Raw genomic sequence first — 14,994 nt, forward strand, 5'->3', positions numbered from 1 at the left:
CGTGCCTTTGATGTTCCTTGAAGAGTGATTTTCCTTCCTTACCACAGATGAACTCAAGCATGCTTGAGAGAAGTCCAAGATTGAAAATTCAAGAGACATAGATCGAGCTGCTGATTTACTACCAGCTGTTTGTGCAAAACAAATCACTCTCATATGCTCTGTAACAAGGGCTATAATGAACTAAAGATGTTACCTCACAGGTCCCTTGTGAGGCTTGGATCACTTTGATCAGAGATCCATAGATGATGAGTGAAGTGCCACTACTGGTAAAGTAATCCTTAGATGGGGAATAACACGGATACACTGCAATCTAGGAAAAGGGGAGTCTCCTTGCAGGCACTAATTATGTAAGTCTGGCAGTTCATGGTGGTGATGATGTGTCTCATTTTATGTACCTTTAGATATATGGTTCAACATATTGTGGGTCTTGAAAGCTTTGACTTAAGAATATTGATTTATAGAGTTTCTGATTTGTCACTTAAATTTTAGGAGCATCTTTTTTAAAAAAAAGCAAAAGCTTTTATTGAACAATATCTATTGTCTTAACTGGCATTTCCTGTGGAGTGAGATACTCTTCAGTGTAAGAAACACTGTGAATCTGGTCAATATTTGTGTACAAAAATGTCTGGAAGTCTCTTATGTTAAACTTCACAACCTTTCCCTTGAAATGTTAAATGTTATAATCTATATTTCAAGTAAGATTAAATGGAAGCAGTGAAAGAAATACTGTGTGAGTTTGTGCTGAAGTTGTGGTGGAACTGGCAGGTGTCTTCCTTTTGCATGTCTGGCCGTGCTATGGATTAAATCAGACTTGAAGGAGCAGTTTCCTGAGGATTTTCAATTTTGTGTGCCAGCCACAACAGATCTGCAAGGCCCAAGACTTGGAAGGCATGTGCTCCTCTTGGAGATACACACCAAAGACAGTACAGGGCTAAGAGTCAAAATAAGATAGTATAGGTACATTTGAAATGTGCTTGAACTAAAATTTTCGGTCCTTGTTTACAGACATGATAAAGAGGCGAATCCATGAAACTGTATTTAAAAGGTTGCAGTCAGAAGTAATTAATGTTTAAAGTGACTGTATAACCATACACAGCCAACCTACATAAGTGCAGATCTCCAAGGGGTTTGTGATTAGTAGTTAGCCTTACTTCCTGCCTAATATATTGGTACCTTGAGATGTTATAAACATTGTAGTGTTAAGAATTGTTCAGTGTGAAGACTTCATTGCAGCGACATATCCTCCTAGTCGAGGTTTCAGCACAAAATAGCACGTTTCCACTTCTAGAAGAAGTCATCCCCATATCAGGCTAAACACTGATAACCTCCCACGTCTGCTTCCTACTTCTCCTTCCACCTGTACTGCTGTCACAGAAAGCCTCTGCTGAAAAGGACAGGATGAGACATCAGAGGTCACAGCAGCCCGTTGATCTGCAAGGGGAATTATTGCTGCATTATATGAGATGAATTGCATCTTTCCAACCAGATTCCAACCAGTGAAGGAACATAATGCTGAGAGGTGTGTTAGTTCACTGCATTGTTGTGATGCCCTGGCTCACTGAGTTCACTGTTCATTAAACTACGGTTGATCCGTGGATCAGTTTTGCAGGCTCCTGTGTCTGCCTCTCTGTCTCTCAGGGGTCTGGCCACTCCAGTCCTTGGGGGTGTACCAGATGCACTGGAGAAGGTGCTCACTCCCCTGAAGTCTCTTAGAACTGACTTTTAACATGTCTGGGCCTGTGGGCACCCAAGGGCTGCCACTGTGTAGCAGCTCCTCTGAGAAGTGTGATTCTCTGCACCTATTCTGCACATGTAAAAGGCTTCCTTATCTTGAAGTGCACTGTGGAATGTAAACCTGAATTTCTCTAACCCAGGGAGTTTTCACACTGGATGAGTAGGTGGTCCTGTGGGTATCCACCCTGCTTCTCCTGTTTGTCCAACAAGGCTTTGATTTTATTTTTTATTTATTTTTTTTTCTGATTCCAGACCCCTTCCTCCTCCCTCCTTTGCAGGAGCAATGTGTACCCTCTGTGCACCCCAGCTTGTGCCCAGCTGCTGCAGGTGACACATCCTCAGCTAGCTACAGGAAGCGTGAGGAAGAAGCTGGGCCTAGCAGAACACCTTCAAGGACCATGTAGCAGTGGCTTTCCTCTGTGTTACACTGGTTTCTACATCCCACTCATTATAAAAAACACCTCTTTCCTCCTGAGCTGTCCTCTTCCCTCATTTATTTATTTTTTTTCTTCCCTGACTTCAGGTTCTCTCTCCTCATAGCCTCTCTGAAGCCACTGTGCGTAAGAAATGAGGCAGTCTGTCTTAACCCGGGTGTCAGACTTGGATAGGTTTAGGAAAGATCTAATCTGTCAGGTCTGTGAAGTTCAGCAGGTATTTAAAATAACAGCTCCAGATTTGATTTCAGTTTCTGTGTCAGTTTGCATCCAAAACAATGATTATGGACAGGAGCCCGGAAAGGCTCGGGATGGAGCAGCACAGTTTCTGCACTGAGGCCTGCTGGAGCGCCCCCAGCCCAGCTCACTGCTCCACTCAGGCACCAGCTTGGGTGACAGGGACCAGCCTCCGTCAGAAGTAATTTTTACACACGAGAAGTGTAAGAAGAAAACTTCATTAACAAGCAGCTGACACAGCCTGACCCTTCTCTTGTCAGAGTTAATAGCTAAACTCCCACCTCCTCCAGTGGGGCAATGTGAGATTTCCATCTGTACAAGTGCTCAGGAAGTACTGAGGTGCTGCTGCATGTCTGACAGCTGCAAAACTAGGGTGCTAGGAAGATCGAGCTTTATGGTTATTTACTCTTGTCATAGAAAACTCCCTCTTCTTCTGTTTGTTTCAGAGTTTATTCTCCTGGGCTCTGCAGCACGTTATTGCAAATGTAGCAAGAGCCTGACTATTAAAAGCAGAGGCCAAAGAATACTGAGGAAAGTATAAGTATTGTATTGTGTTTGTGCACACATGCTTATCAAGTGAACATGTAAATATGTATTTGCTTGCATCTACTAACAGAATAATTCATGGCATGAGTATGCATACACCATAGGAGATCTTGCTTAGAATTTTTAGTAAACACAGGACCACGTACTGAGGTGCTTTCTCAGTCCTTACTCAGGAAAAACTCACAGCTGTAATGTTATAGCACTTACATGCAAAACAATAATACGTTGCACAGGGTTTTTCTTTTAGCTCATAAGTTATTTACTCCTTCAGTCACATAAAAGAGTACAAAAGATGTACAACTGAAGTACGTTATAAATAAATGACATTAGAAACTTTCTGATGTGCATCTTCAAGTCCACTGTAAGAGACTTAACCTCCTTGTTCTCAAAAGAAAAACAGGATTTTGTTTCCAGCCCAGAATTCATTGAACATCTCTGCTCTTTCATAATTGCCACTTTTCCCCCTGTTATTTCCAGAATTCTAGAACTTTTGTGCATTTCTGAAAACTCAGGATAGCTATTCTAAACTCAAGGAATCTAAAAAGTTGTGCTTGGACAATAGTTGTCACTAACCAAACTGAGTCACCAGGCTCAGGGAAGGAATTTGGACTTGTCCAATAAAACCAAGTAACAGCAGGGCTAGTGTTTTGGTTATCAAATAAAGCTCCATAAAATATTTAAAGGGTAATTAAAAGTTCAGCTTTTACTTATCACTTTGATAATACATGGGGATTTAATTAATAAACACAATTTTATTTTTTAAATTATTTTTAAAGGGCTAGAATGCTTTTTTCTTTTTTCTCTTTTTTCTTAACAACATACACAAAAGCAATATCCCCCAAAGCAGACTTGCACTCGGACGTGAGATGGAAAACTTGTGTTTATAAAAGCCATCTCCTTTTGCTTAAAACAGTGAGATGTGCTGAGAAACTGGTACAGTATGACAACATTTTAAACACAGAGGAGACAAGATTTATCTGGCCAGTATACAATATAAAACAAAAATCGAACACCAATGTTACAGCATTATACTGAAACAAACCACAGTAATTAGATGCTTTGAAGTCAAGCCTATATTTTCTTCAGCTTTTTTTTTTTTCCCATGAATTATTGATCCACTTTCCTCATTAAATGGAATGGCAGGCTCTTGCAGTAAATGGACAAGTGACTACAACATTTATATAATCAAATATCCTCTGCATCTGGCAATAAAACATTTGTGTATAAAACACCCCTTCTGAATTGACATGTCTGAAAAACAGATTTACTAGTACAACCACATTCCTTTTCTTTTGTCTCTAAAACACAGCTTCCCTTACATCGTCATGCAATCCCATATTTTACACTGATCATATTAAGCAAAATATTTTCAAAGAGCCTGTATTGCCCATTGTGCAGTAGAACATTTCTTGTCTATAATGAGATGTAAATAAACTGTCTCACTTACCTTATTTTCTCCATCTCTGCTGCAGAGGCCTACAAGAAATCAAATAATAGGAGCAAGTGAATGAAAGAAAACATTCACTCTGCAGATTTATGCATAGTTAAGGTTTCCAAATGGTTTTCGACAAGTGTCTACAAAGCGACGGTAAGCAAACCCCACATCTGCATTAGCTGAAAATAACATTGAGAGATTAACTCAGGAATAATGCAGCACGCTGCAGGAGCACTGTATACCCACGAGCCATGGGCAACAGAATGACTCAGTTGTAGCGCTGAGGCAGAAAATGGGGAGAGAAAGGAAAAAAAAAAAAAAAAGAAAGCAGCAGCAAGTAACAGGTTACTGTGCCTCCTGGATTTCACAGGAAAAGTTGAAATGCTGTGCTACCCTCTGCGTGGTGGGCATGGCAGCAGTGCTCGGCTGGCAGGGAAATTAAAGTGACTTCATCACACATGAATTTTGAGCTCAATTCATCGTGTTTCACGGAGCCTGACAGATGGAGTGGACACAGGCTTGCATCCTTCGTGGGAGTTTCAAATAATAAAATTACTTTCCTCAAGTAATACGCTATCTTGACAATTAGCATCTCAGTATGTGTAGGCTTTTCATTAACCCCTTCATTGCTACTCACCTACAACTCCAGTAACCCTCCAGTTCTTTCTGCCTGCCGGGCAGCTGGATTTCCATTAACCCTTTGGCAGTTGCCCATCAATTCTGCAGCCTTAAATCTTTACATCCCAGTGGAGCAGAAGGTGGTAATTTTATTAACCTGCCTTGTTTCTTTTTAGCATATAGATGCTGTAAATTCCTACTTATCTATAGCGTGGAGCATTAATCTGTCAGTATGTATATGAAAACAGACCCCTTGGTTAACCCCTTGGTTTCTTTTTCATCATTATCTAGTGCAGATCCTTAATAGCTGCTTCCATTTCATCTTATCACACCACTGGCACAAGATCTCAGCAGTCCTCCTGGCCCCGCTTTACTGTAACTAGGGAATGAACATTCAGAGCAATCCTGCGATCTCTAGAGCCAGATAAATCTCAGCATCTCAGAATCTCTTATTTATACTGAAGGCATTGCCCATTAATCATGGACACTTTAAACCTTATTGATTAATGACTAACAATCATATTTGAGTATGAAATAAAGATTAAAAATAGGGAAATATTAATCAGTTAACCAGCAGGAAATTTGTCAAACTGCCTAACAAAAGATCCCAAATGACAAATTGTTGGTTCCTCATTGTGTCACTCATTTTTCTCTTCTTCATATTTATTCTTGATTTGCCCATTAGATAAGTTGTCAGTCAGGCCAGTGTTTGTGCGATAATTTCTGCTGACAGACATTAAGACTCTTAGGCATTCACCAGAACTTGGTACGCAAGAAGCCAGCTGCAGGAAAACCCCTCCTCAGCTTCCCAGAAGTGGATGTGATGCGCATTATGTGCTCCCTGCATGTCTGCTGGAAGCACAGGGTTGCCCATGGTAAATCCCAGATTTTGAGATTAATGTCTAACTCAGGGACCCGTAATTGCTTTCTCTAATTTATATCTATCCATTGAACCCATGCTTATTCTGTAGTGTGCAGGAAATAGTTTAAACATTACCAATTGGAAAACAAACCACGGGGGCTTTTCCCTGTGCGTAGGAAGCTGCTGGCAGCCCCATAGGCTTGCTACTTTGGTTTTCTCAAAAAACCAAATGTACTCTCAAAAAACAGTCCTAATCATCATGTTTCTGTCATTCTGGGGAGAATTCATTTTTGCTGGAGCTACTCACTATGGCTTCGCCTTGAACTGCAGGAGTCACCTGTGAAGACTGAATACTTAAAGATCTGATTTCAGTGCTTCTACTTTGGCAGTTTCTACAGATAGAAGGGCAAGTTGCCTAAGCTTTGCTTTTGCCTAGTGCAAGAGTGAGGGTTGTTACATGTGATTAAAACACAGGATGGATAAGAGCTGTAGGTTGTTTTTTGGCTATATTCTATTGACCTCATCTGTGAAGCAGGTGAGTCATTAGCTGCCAATTCCAACTGGAAATTAGTGGGGAAAAGAAAAGCACAGGAAAAGCCTGACACAAAAACAAAACAGAAAACTAAATCAAGCTGCAATTACTTCTGTCAGATTTATTCTCTCTCTCTTTTTTTTTTTTTTAATTTAATATGATTCTATTTATTTATTTATTTATTAATAAGAAGTCTATTTTTTCCTTCCTCACAGTAAAGTTACTTTGTGTGTGTGTGTGCGTGTGTGTGTGAGCAGGGCCAATTTTCCTTTGGACCATTGGGGATGTTCTCCTCTACCTTTCTCTGACAGCCTGGTCCATGAAGAGAGTCTTGTCTCCTTGTCTGATGATGGGAGCAATGGCTTCAGATCAGCCCTCCTCAAGGAGGATGCTCTGATGTGGGTCAAAGCCTTTCTGGGCTGTGGCACTGCAATGTTCTGTCTTTTGATGGGGATCTACTTCCAGTAAATAAATAAAAGCAGATGAAAGGACTAGATCCCAGGTATGTTTCAGGGGAATGTCCTAGCCTGCATGTTAGAGAGTCAAATGTGTATACAGGAACCTATGATGGTGAAAATAAAGATAAGAGCATCCATAGAAATACAAACTTCATACCAAGCAGTTTACTTTCTCAGATAATTATTTTCCTTTGGAAGACCATTTTTTCTTTTTTTCTCCTTTTTGACTTCTCTTCCCTTTCCTTCTCTTTTTTCCTTCCTTTATTTTTTCCTTCTCTCTTTTCCAGTTCCTGTCTCCTCTCCTCTCTTTTAAAATTCTTATATTCCCTCCCTTAGAAATTCAAAATGATTTTAAAAGTCTGTTTTTCTGAAACAGCTCTGTGTTCACAAGATGACATTTTTTACTGAGACAAAATTGCTGTTTCCTAGTCAATTCCCTGCCACTGCTACAGCCTGTGGAAGCTTAGAGGCTACATCATCCTTAGACGGCTCTCTATGAAGGCTCCCATCTGAAACGTCCTACTGAATTGATTTTAAAATATATTCTAAACGGCTCTGAATTGGACAATTTTAGGGTGTCTTGTGGGACCTATTTCAAGTAAAAAGACTGAAGTAAAGGTTGGTATGAGGGTATCCTTTATGATATGTCATTTATAAGTTGCTGCTTGCTAGTGAATTGATTTATTGTAAGTGCTTCTTGATGTTTGAACTGAGCAGTGTGATTAGAGCCATGTGTGAGTTTTTTAATAACATTTTTAATTAAGATCAGTAATTACCTTTAATTACAGAAGTATCAGATGTAATTTAAATACCTTTTTTTTTAAAAAAAAAGCAAAACAATATCAAGGCAGTGTGACTAAAGAATTTTTAATCATCCTAAAAATAACAATTTTTGCCATTAACAAATAGATTGGCCTTCGTAATTCAATGCCCTCCATTTCTGTATACAGTCTCCTACATAAAATATGGAAATTGGATTGAAGATTTTCCTTCCCATGGAAGTCCTTGGTGTGCTAACTTTGCCTTGGAGCACTTTCAGGCAGTGTCTAAAAGCATTGGTAGATATTTGTCTGGTTTTCAAGTATTTAAAGAAAGTGTGAAACATAGAACAATTGACAAGATTCTTTTCTGGAAGTGGCAAGCAAGTCCATTTTGGAACAGGTATTCTAAAGTTGTTCTTCTTCTTATCTTCTTCTTCTTCCTCTTCTTCCTCTTCTTCTTTTTCTGTGCTTGTTTTAAATGGCTATTTGATATTCTTTGCTATTTGTTTTTTTTTTTTTTTTTTTTTTTTTTTTGAGAACAAAGTCATTCACTTGCTTGACTGAAAGCGGGGATGTTGTTAATGGAAACCCCAGGAATTTTACTGTGGCTTTTTTTCCATTTAGAATGTGGTTACTGCTTTTCAGTCAGCATGACAACCTCTCAATTGTTTTCAAGTCAGTAGAGCACATGAAAAACACTGTGATCCCCTATTTTTTTATCTCCCCATATTTAATTAATGAGTCAAAAAACCACAAGACAATGGCAGAACATTCTTAGTCATTTTCGTACATAAAACTTAATATAGTGATCAAATTATTTGATTGTTTATTCTTATATGATTAGTGTTTGCAATGTTGATTGTTGAACCAAAACCTTTTTAATAAGGTAGAAAATCAGGCTGACAGATCTCTCAGCTATCTAATAAAATTTCCTTTCCCTAATCTTACGGTCAATTTTCATCCCTCTGTATCTTCCCAGATAATGTCTGAAAGAGGTCTTCTCAGGAGGTGACAGCTCTTTTTTTTCTCTCTCTCTCTCTTTCTCTTTAAATTCATCTGTTTGTTTGTTTCTAGTTTATTTTGCTTTCTTGGAAATATGTTTATTTTTATAAGGAGAGACAGGACCCTGAACCTGGCTCAGTACTCACCAGTCTTCCCTTTGAGTTCAGTGGACTTTAGGTTGACATGTTGGCTACCAAACATATAAGACAAGAAAGGGCAGCAAGAAATTACTTCTGCTCCTTTAGTCTGATGTATTACTTTAAGTTGGTCAGTATTATGGAAGTTACTTTTACTTCTGTGGTGAGGAGAACTGTAAATGAGAGTTCAGCTACTGCTAAAGTCTTGTGGATTCCCAGCGCATTTGTAAACTGCCACATGTTTTCAATCACAACTGTTTCACTTCAACATTCCTTTTGTGCTCACAGTTGTACTAAAGACTGATTAACATGAATCAGTTTGGCCATTTCCTTTTCTTTTCTACAGGGTACAAGAGTAAAAGAGTTGATTTAATAAAATTTATGGACTACATAATTTGATAAGATCAATCTTTAATTAGACTCAATCCATTTTTAGAGATAAAGTAGAGGCTTCAAAGAACTACTCAAGTGATGAGAAAAGGCTAAAATTTACTCTATAGTAACTTTCATAGAACTGAAGGAAACATCTGGCTGTATTTGATTTGGCTTTCCAAATCAAAATCACTTTTTTGACTGTATCTAATGGATTTTTATCAAAGAAGAAGAAACTTTCTGTAAAAATCTTGCCTGAAATTGTCATGGAGATACAAAGAAAACTAAATTCAGTTTTCCATGGTTGACACTGTAATAGATATTTTGTTCAGAAAACACTACCTCCATGCACCCCTCCAAACCACAGGCCATAAAACACCTCCACCGTTCTCAGACCATTCAAAGACACTTAGTATACAAAAGGTGAAGAGGCATAGTGATTCACTTCAGGAAGAAGGCAGAAGAGGTCAAGAGCATCTCTAACATCCTATGTCCCTGCAGTAAGGAATGTATTAGGGTCATTGGACATTTTTCCTTGTAAAAAGGAACATTACGTTTATTACAAAGAATGAGAGGATTTCATTAAACTGTAGGGTTTTTGCATGTCTGACCTGAGGAAAATTATCTGACAATCAATTTAGACATGAGTAAACATGAGTAAGTCGTACCAATTCTCACTGTACCACCAAGAGCAGCATTGTATCATTTCAGCCTCCCCTCCCTCTCTGGCACCAACTTCTGATGCTTTCTAAAGCGGAGGAAGAAGCTCTCCACAGCCAAGTGGGAGAGACAAATAGAAGAAAAAGACAAATAGAAGCTCAGACCTTTGGAACTAATAGAATATGACAAAGATATGCTGTAAACAGGCCCACCTTAGTAAAGAAACAGATAAATTGTCGTTTTAGTTCTTAGAGAAAACAACTAAGTTCAACACCGAAAATGTTTACACCATACCTGCGTACGTATCTCCAGATCACCACTACTCTGTCATGCAAAGTCCATAAGCCTGTTGAGCTCCATCTTGAAAAAGTCATTTTTTTCCCCATGTGTTCCTGGACACTCCTAAACTGATGGAAATCAGAGGGTGATTCCAACCATGCTAAACTGTGTATGACCGGTTTATCTCTGTTTAATCTTGAAGCAGGTTTGTTTAAATTTAAAGCATGTTACTCCTACCTTATTATTATTTTTTTAAATTCCAACATGCATTTATGAAGATATGTCTTATTTGAGAGGGAAAACAAGACACGATTCTTTGACTGCTCTCAGAAGATTATACTCATTACTTCATTCCTTCTGTCATTTCAGTGTCCCTTCTCTGGATCTATTCCAAATTAACTTAATCTGATTTGCAAGTGGGTGATTAGGGCTGTATATCATGTACAAAACACCTTGCCAGTACCTTGTATAATAATATGAATGCTTCAGCATCTCTAAAGAGAATATATCTGCAGTATATCTTAGGCTTGTCTCAGATTTCCCATAGTTCAGCTGAATTGGAGGCTCATAGCTATTTTACAGTCTAACAGTACACCTAGATCTCAGTTTCTCTGCTACTTCCAAATGAGCCCCACTACATGAAGTCTTTACGTGGATGGATTTGTGTTAAATTGCATCCTATTTCCATTATTCTGTTTATCATGTATGCAAACCTGATTATGAACTCATGGTTACTAATAAGCATTTGTAATAGGATGCATCCAAAAACTACTTGTAAAGTAGTTAGCAAACAGACTTCCTTTTAAATGTGGTATTGAAATTTCTTTTTAGTACTATTTTCATTCAGATTAATAATCTTGATTTACTCTGTTTTATCAGTTTTAAACAGTAATTCTCAGATGAGCATTTTATGTACTGCTTTGTGCAAATCTAGATAGATCAAGATACATTCCTTGCATCTGAAATCGGTTCCTTTAGCAGTTTTAACGAAAGTATATTTTTGTGTTTTAAGCTACTTCTTTGCATCCATGACTGCTCATCTTACTTGACCATATAAGCCTTCACCCTCTTTAGAGTTACATTTTCTCTTTACCAGTTAGAATACAACATTTGAACCAATGCACTCAGTGAAAATCTTTTTCTTCTGGGCTTGCTGCTTCATGTGCCAATCTATCAGGATCTTGGGCTGAGGATTACCATAGGATTCCTGATATCAGCAGGGTGAATGAGCCCAACTTGTTCTCCTTACCTATGGTAGTTATTGTTGTGTCTTCTTCCTTAATCATATATCATAAAATTTCCCCCACATTCACTGTCATCCCTATTTAAAGGTGAGACAAATTATCACTTTAATAATTGGACCACATCTAAATTATCCTGAACTTCTCTCTGACCATAAGCATACAATAGGTCTTCTTTTTTTTTTGATTTTTATTTATTTATTTATTTATTTTAAATTCTCTTCCCTTTCTGTTTATATGGTTGAAGATATTTTTAGAGCTAGTCTTTGAAAAATCCTTAGCAAGGTCTATCTTCAATGAAATTCTTGCTGAGAGAGTGGGGAATAACCACAACAAAACCGAGATAGAAATCTTGGGCATTTTTCTTACTGTAGACCTTTAAGTCGTCCACAGTGCATAATGCATGTGTGAGCATGTATCAAATAACCACAAATTAAAATGAAAATATAACCTACAGGCTTCTCTTTCGCATGCTTGGGAAAACATAACATTCTCAAGCTGTTTTATTTCCTAATATTTTAGGATCTTTGTTTTGCTTCCTTAGTTTCATTTTCACTCTGTAAAGTCTCAGAGCCAGCTTCACAACAGGGGTAAATTAGCAGAGCTCCGGTGAAGTCAAGCCTTGCTGATTGATACCACTAGAGGCTCTGCTCTTAAATGGCTGTTTTGGTGAGTCAAGCTGATTTCTGTGATACCTAGTACTCTCAGCTGGCATGAGATGCTACAGTCCCTCCGTCTCTCTGTCTCAAAAAAAAAAAAAAAAAAAAAAAGACCCCCCCAAAACAAAACAAACAAACAAAACAGAAACAAAACCAAAAACAAACAAACAAACAAGAACAACAAACAACAAAAAACAGTCCCAATAAACTTGCACCTGCTCTCTATGTCGCTTGGCAAATCATCCAGTGAAACCTGAACAAAGACTACCAAAATTAGGCAGCTTTTTGCCTTAAAACAACAGTTAAGACTCCTAGTTGCTCAGTATGCTTTTTCTCAGTCAGATGGTTTGAACCTGTACAGTTAGTTAATGTGATTAAATTGGCTATTTGTATTAAAATAGTCCTTGTAGCCATCAACAGAGATGAGGCTCCATGGTGCTAGGAGCTGTACAAACTAGTCATGTGAAGAGGAAAGCCTTTCTCTGACAATCTGACTGGCTAAAATAGACACAGATCCATTCAGTATTTTCTTCATCTGTGTGATTCCAAGACACAGTAGCACTTGTGTTTTGTGAGACTGGATTGATGAACTATGTTTTCTTAACAGTTCTTCAGCATCATATGACGCCACAGAATTTCAGAAGGTTAAAACAGAGAGGTGAAACCAAGCTGCCTGTCCAGCTGACCCTCTGTACACTTCACTTCCAGCTAGCTTGACTCCAATGTGACCCCACCAGGTATAGTTCATCAGTAAATATTTTAAGTGAGTGGAGGCTGAGGAGCCAGAAGAAAATGTAATCTAATTGACTAACTGTAGTCTGTGTGTCTTAAACCAATACATGGCACTACTTATTGCACATTGCCAATATACTTACGTGGGTGTCTATATTACAGACAATGTTAACTGTAATTATAGACATTACATTAAAGTATTTAACCACAACAGCTGCCATTTAAAAAGCTCCTGTTTGTCAATACATAAAATAAAGTTGTGTCTGAGGCAGTCAGGAGTAACTGGTGCACTGACTCCTGACTTGTTAAGGGTGACATGGTAATGAGTGGGACCAAAGCTTGGGTCATCGTGAGCCAGGATGGCTTATGAATTCTAACACAGCTGACACAAGTCCTGTACATTTCTGTGTTTGCATCTTTATATCTCTACATATGTCTCTACATACTGGAGATGTTTTTTTCATGAATGCTGGCGACAGGAAGTGGGAGAGAGAAATGAGAGGGGGAGCAGAACTGCAAAATTCCTACGTCCTACACTCATAGAGTTCTGTTTGTTACAAAACATGTATTTTCTGCTCTAACTACATCTACTTCTGTCTAGGTGATGGAAGCAATCACCCGTGGCCCTGTTATACAAGCTTTTAACCATTTATTTCTTATCACAGTCACTAGCTTTGTGCCTTGTTTTCAGCACTATCCTTAAAGGAAGAGTTCAGAGGAAGACAAAAAGAATGCTAAGAGCTGGAAAACTCTACTAGCAAAACCAAGACGGAAATGGGTTAAGCTGCAGGATGTCTCATTAAGTTTGAAAGCATTTAGGTACAACTTTCCTATTACGGGGCAGGACTTCCTTATCTGTGACTGCTCCGCCACTAAGAAAGGACAGCACAGACCAGCACAAGCATTTCTTTCAGCAAATGGGGAATGCCTGTTTTACTGCCTTCAGATGAGGCAGTTCCTAAGGCACGGTCGCTTCCCTGGGATCCAGGCACTAGGGAATCAAGTGAGTCTCCTAAAAATAGAGCTTTTATGTTCATGCCTTTTGTCACTTATGAACTTATCTGTGGACAGGGAAGAGTAAAATAAACTAGGTGCAGTGATGTACGCAGACAATACCACAGATATTTCCTTGAAAAGAAAGCCAAACTTCAAAGCTTTCACTTCTGTCACACAGCACTGGTGGAAAACAATATCTATTTATTGATTCACCTTCTTTTTTATCCCATTTTCAACCAATGTGTGTGGTGCTTCAAAGTCATATCAGTGGGACTATATCTATTTCTGGAACAATGGGTATTCCAGTGAATAAAATGTCATGGCCTATGATAGATCTTTTGGATTTATGCCTGTAATTGTTTAAGAAGAGAATTTAAGCAATAAAAGAATGAGGTCAGAGAATAATATTAAGGAGATCTTTGATATTCCTTGTTCAAATCAGTCTCTCTCTTCACCAAAGGAATAGGATCCTCCTAACAATATTATGGATGAGATTAAAAACAAAACAAAACAAAACAAAACAAAACAAAACAAAAAACTCTCCAAATCCACAGCAAACTATGAAAGAATTAGGATGTTACTGGAATGAAAGGAACTGGTTCTAGTCACCACTTCAGTTTATATGCCAGGGGAGTATAAGTAAGGGTAAGAAAAGAGTAGATCATATTCCTTGAAGTGTTGTTGGTTGACAGTAGATTACTTTTTTACCACAAAATGTGCAAAATCTACTCTGTGCATTTGAATTCTCAATGGTATGAGGGTCAATGCAAATATGGATCTGTAAAACAGGCTTAAAAAGTTGCATGTCTCAATTGTTTGCTATTAAAGATATAAGAGTCTTCTGCTATTTACTTGGAGGTCGAGAGATTATGGGAGGCCACTATATATTTATAACAGACATTTAGATAAAAAAGATATATTTACTGAGAGCCTTAAGATGCAGAATATTAATTACCATTAAAATATCTTCAGGGTACAACAGGGCTTAGAGAGGTATCTATTTTACAGAGAGCATGAGTTCTTTAAGGGAGTTCAAAGGTCAGATGTTGATGTTTGTAAGGTAGAAGAGACTTAACTTGAACCTTTACTCTCCCAAGTCTTCAGCTAATTTGCTAACTACTTAATCAACCAATTTCTTAATCGTTTTTTTAGTCAAGGTGTGAAGGTGAGAAAATCTCCTTTTGTCTGCTCCTCTCTGCAATCCTGCATAAGATTCAGCCAGATTCTTACTAAAATATTGTCTAGCAAATAAGGCAAAATATTTCCTAAGCTGTAGTGGTTTTGGTTTCTGCAAAACCA

The 14,994-nt window shown here is 38.2% G+C and overlaps 2 protein-coding genes across 6 annotated transcripts in view; one reads left to right on the forward strand and one right to left on the reverse strand.

The window, feature by feature from the left end:
* The window catches only part of BEGAIN (brain enriched guanylate kinase associated), a 161,382-nt gene that overhangs the window by 109,597 nt on the left and 36,791 nt on the right, over positions 1–14,994 (reverse strand). For all 4 annotated transcript variants that reach the window (XM_080593899.1, XM_080593898.1, XM_080593897.1 and 1 more), the window contains one exon: positions 4,399–4,427. In XM_080593899.1, the coding sequence (XP_080450025.1) occupies positions 4,399–4,412 (14 nt within the window). In that variant the 5' untranslated portion in view covers positions 4,413–4,427. The remainder of the gene's footprint in view (positions 1–4,398; positions 4,428–14,994) is intronic.
* The window catches only part of LOC308195840 (uncharacterized protein), a 203,981-nt gene that overhangs the window by 94,430 nt on the left and 94,557 nt on the right, over positions 1–14,994 (forward strand). Inside the window, exon 4 of one of the 2 annotated variants that reach the window (XR_013951876.1) lies at positions 1,987–4,772. Coding sequence is in view for 1 of the 2 variants with exons in the window: in XM_080593916.1 (XP_080450042.1) it covers positions 13,624–13,702 (79 nt within the window). In the remaining variant the exon portion in view is untranslated. Of the gene's footprint in view, positions 1–1,986; positions 13,703–14,994 lie in introns of those variants that run through there. The other variant, XM_080593916.1, reaches the window with a different exon arrangement.

This window comes from Anser brachyrhynchus, assembly GCF_964034855.1.
Source record: "Anser brachyrhynchus genome assembly, chromosome: 5".
Lineage (NCBI taxonomy): Eukaryota > Metazoa > Chordata > Aves > Anseriformes > Anatidae > Anser > Anser brachyrhynchus.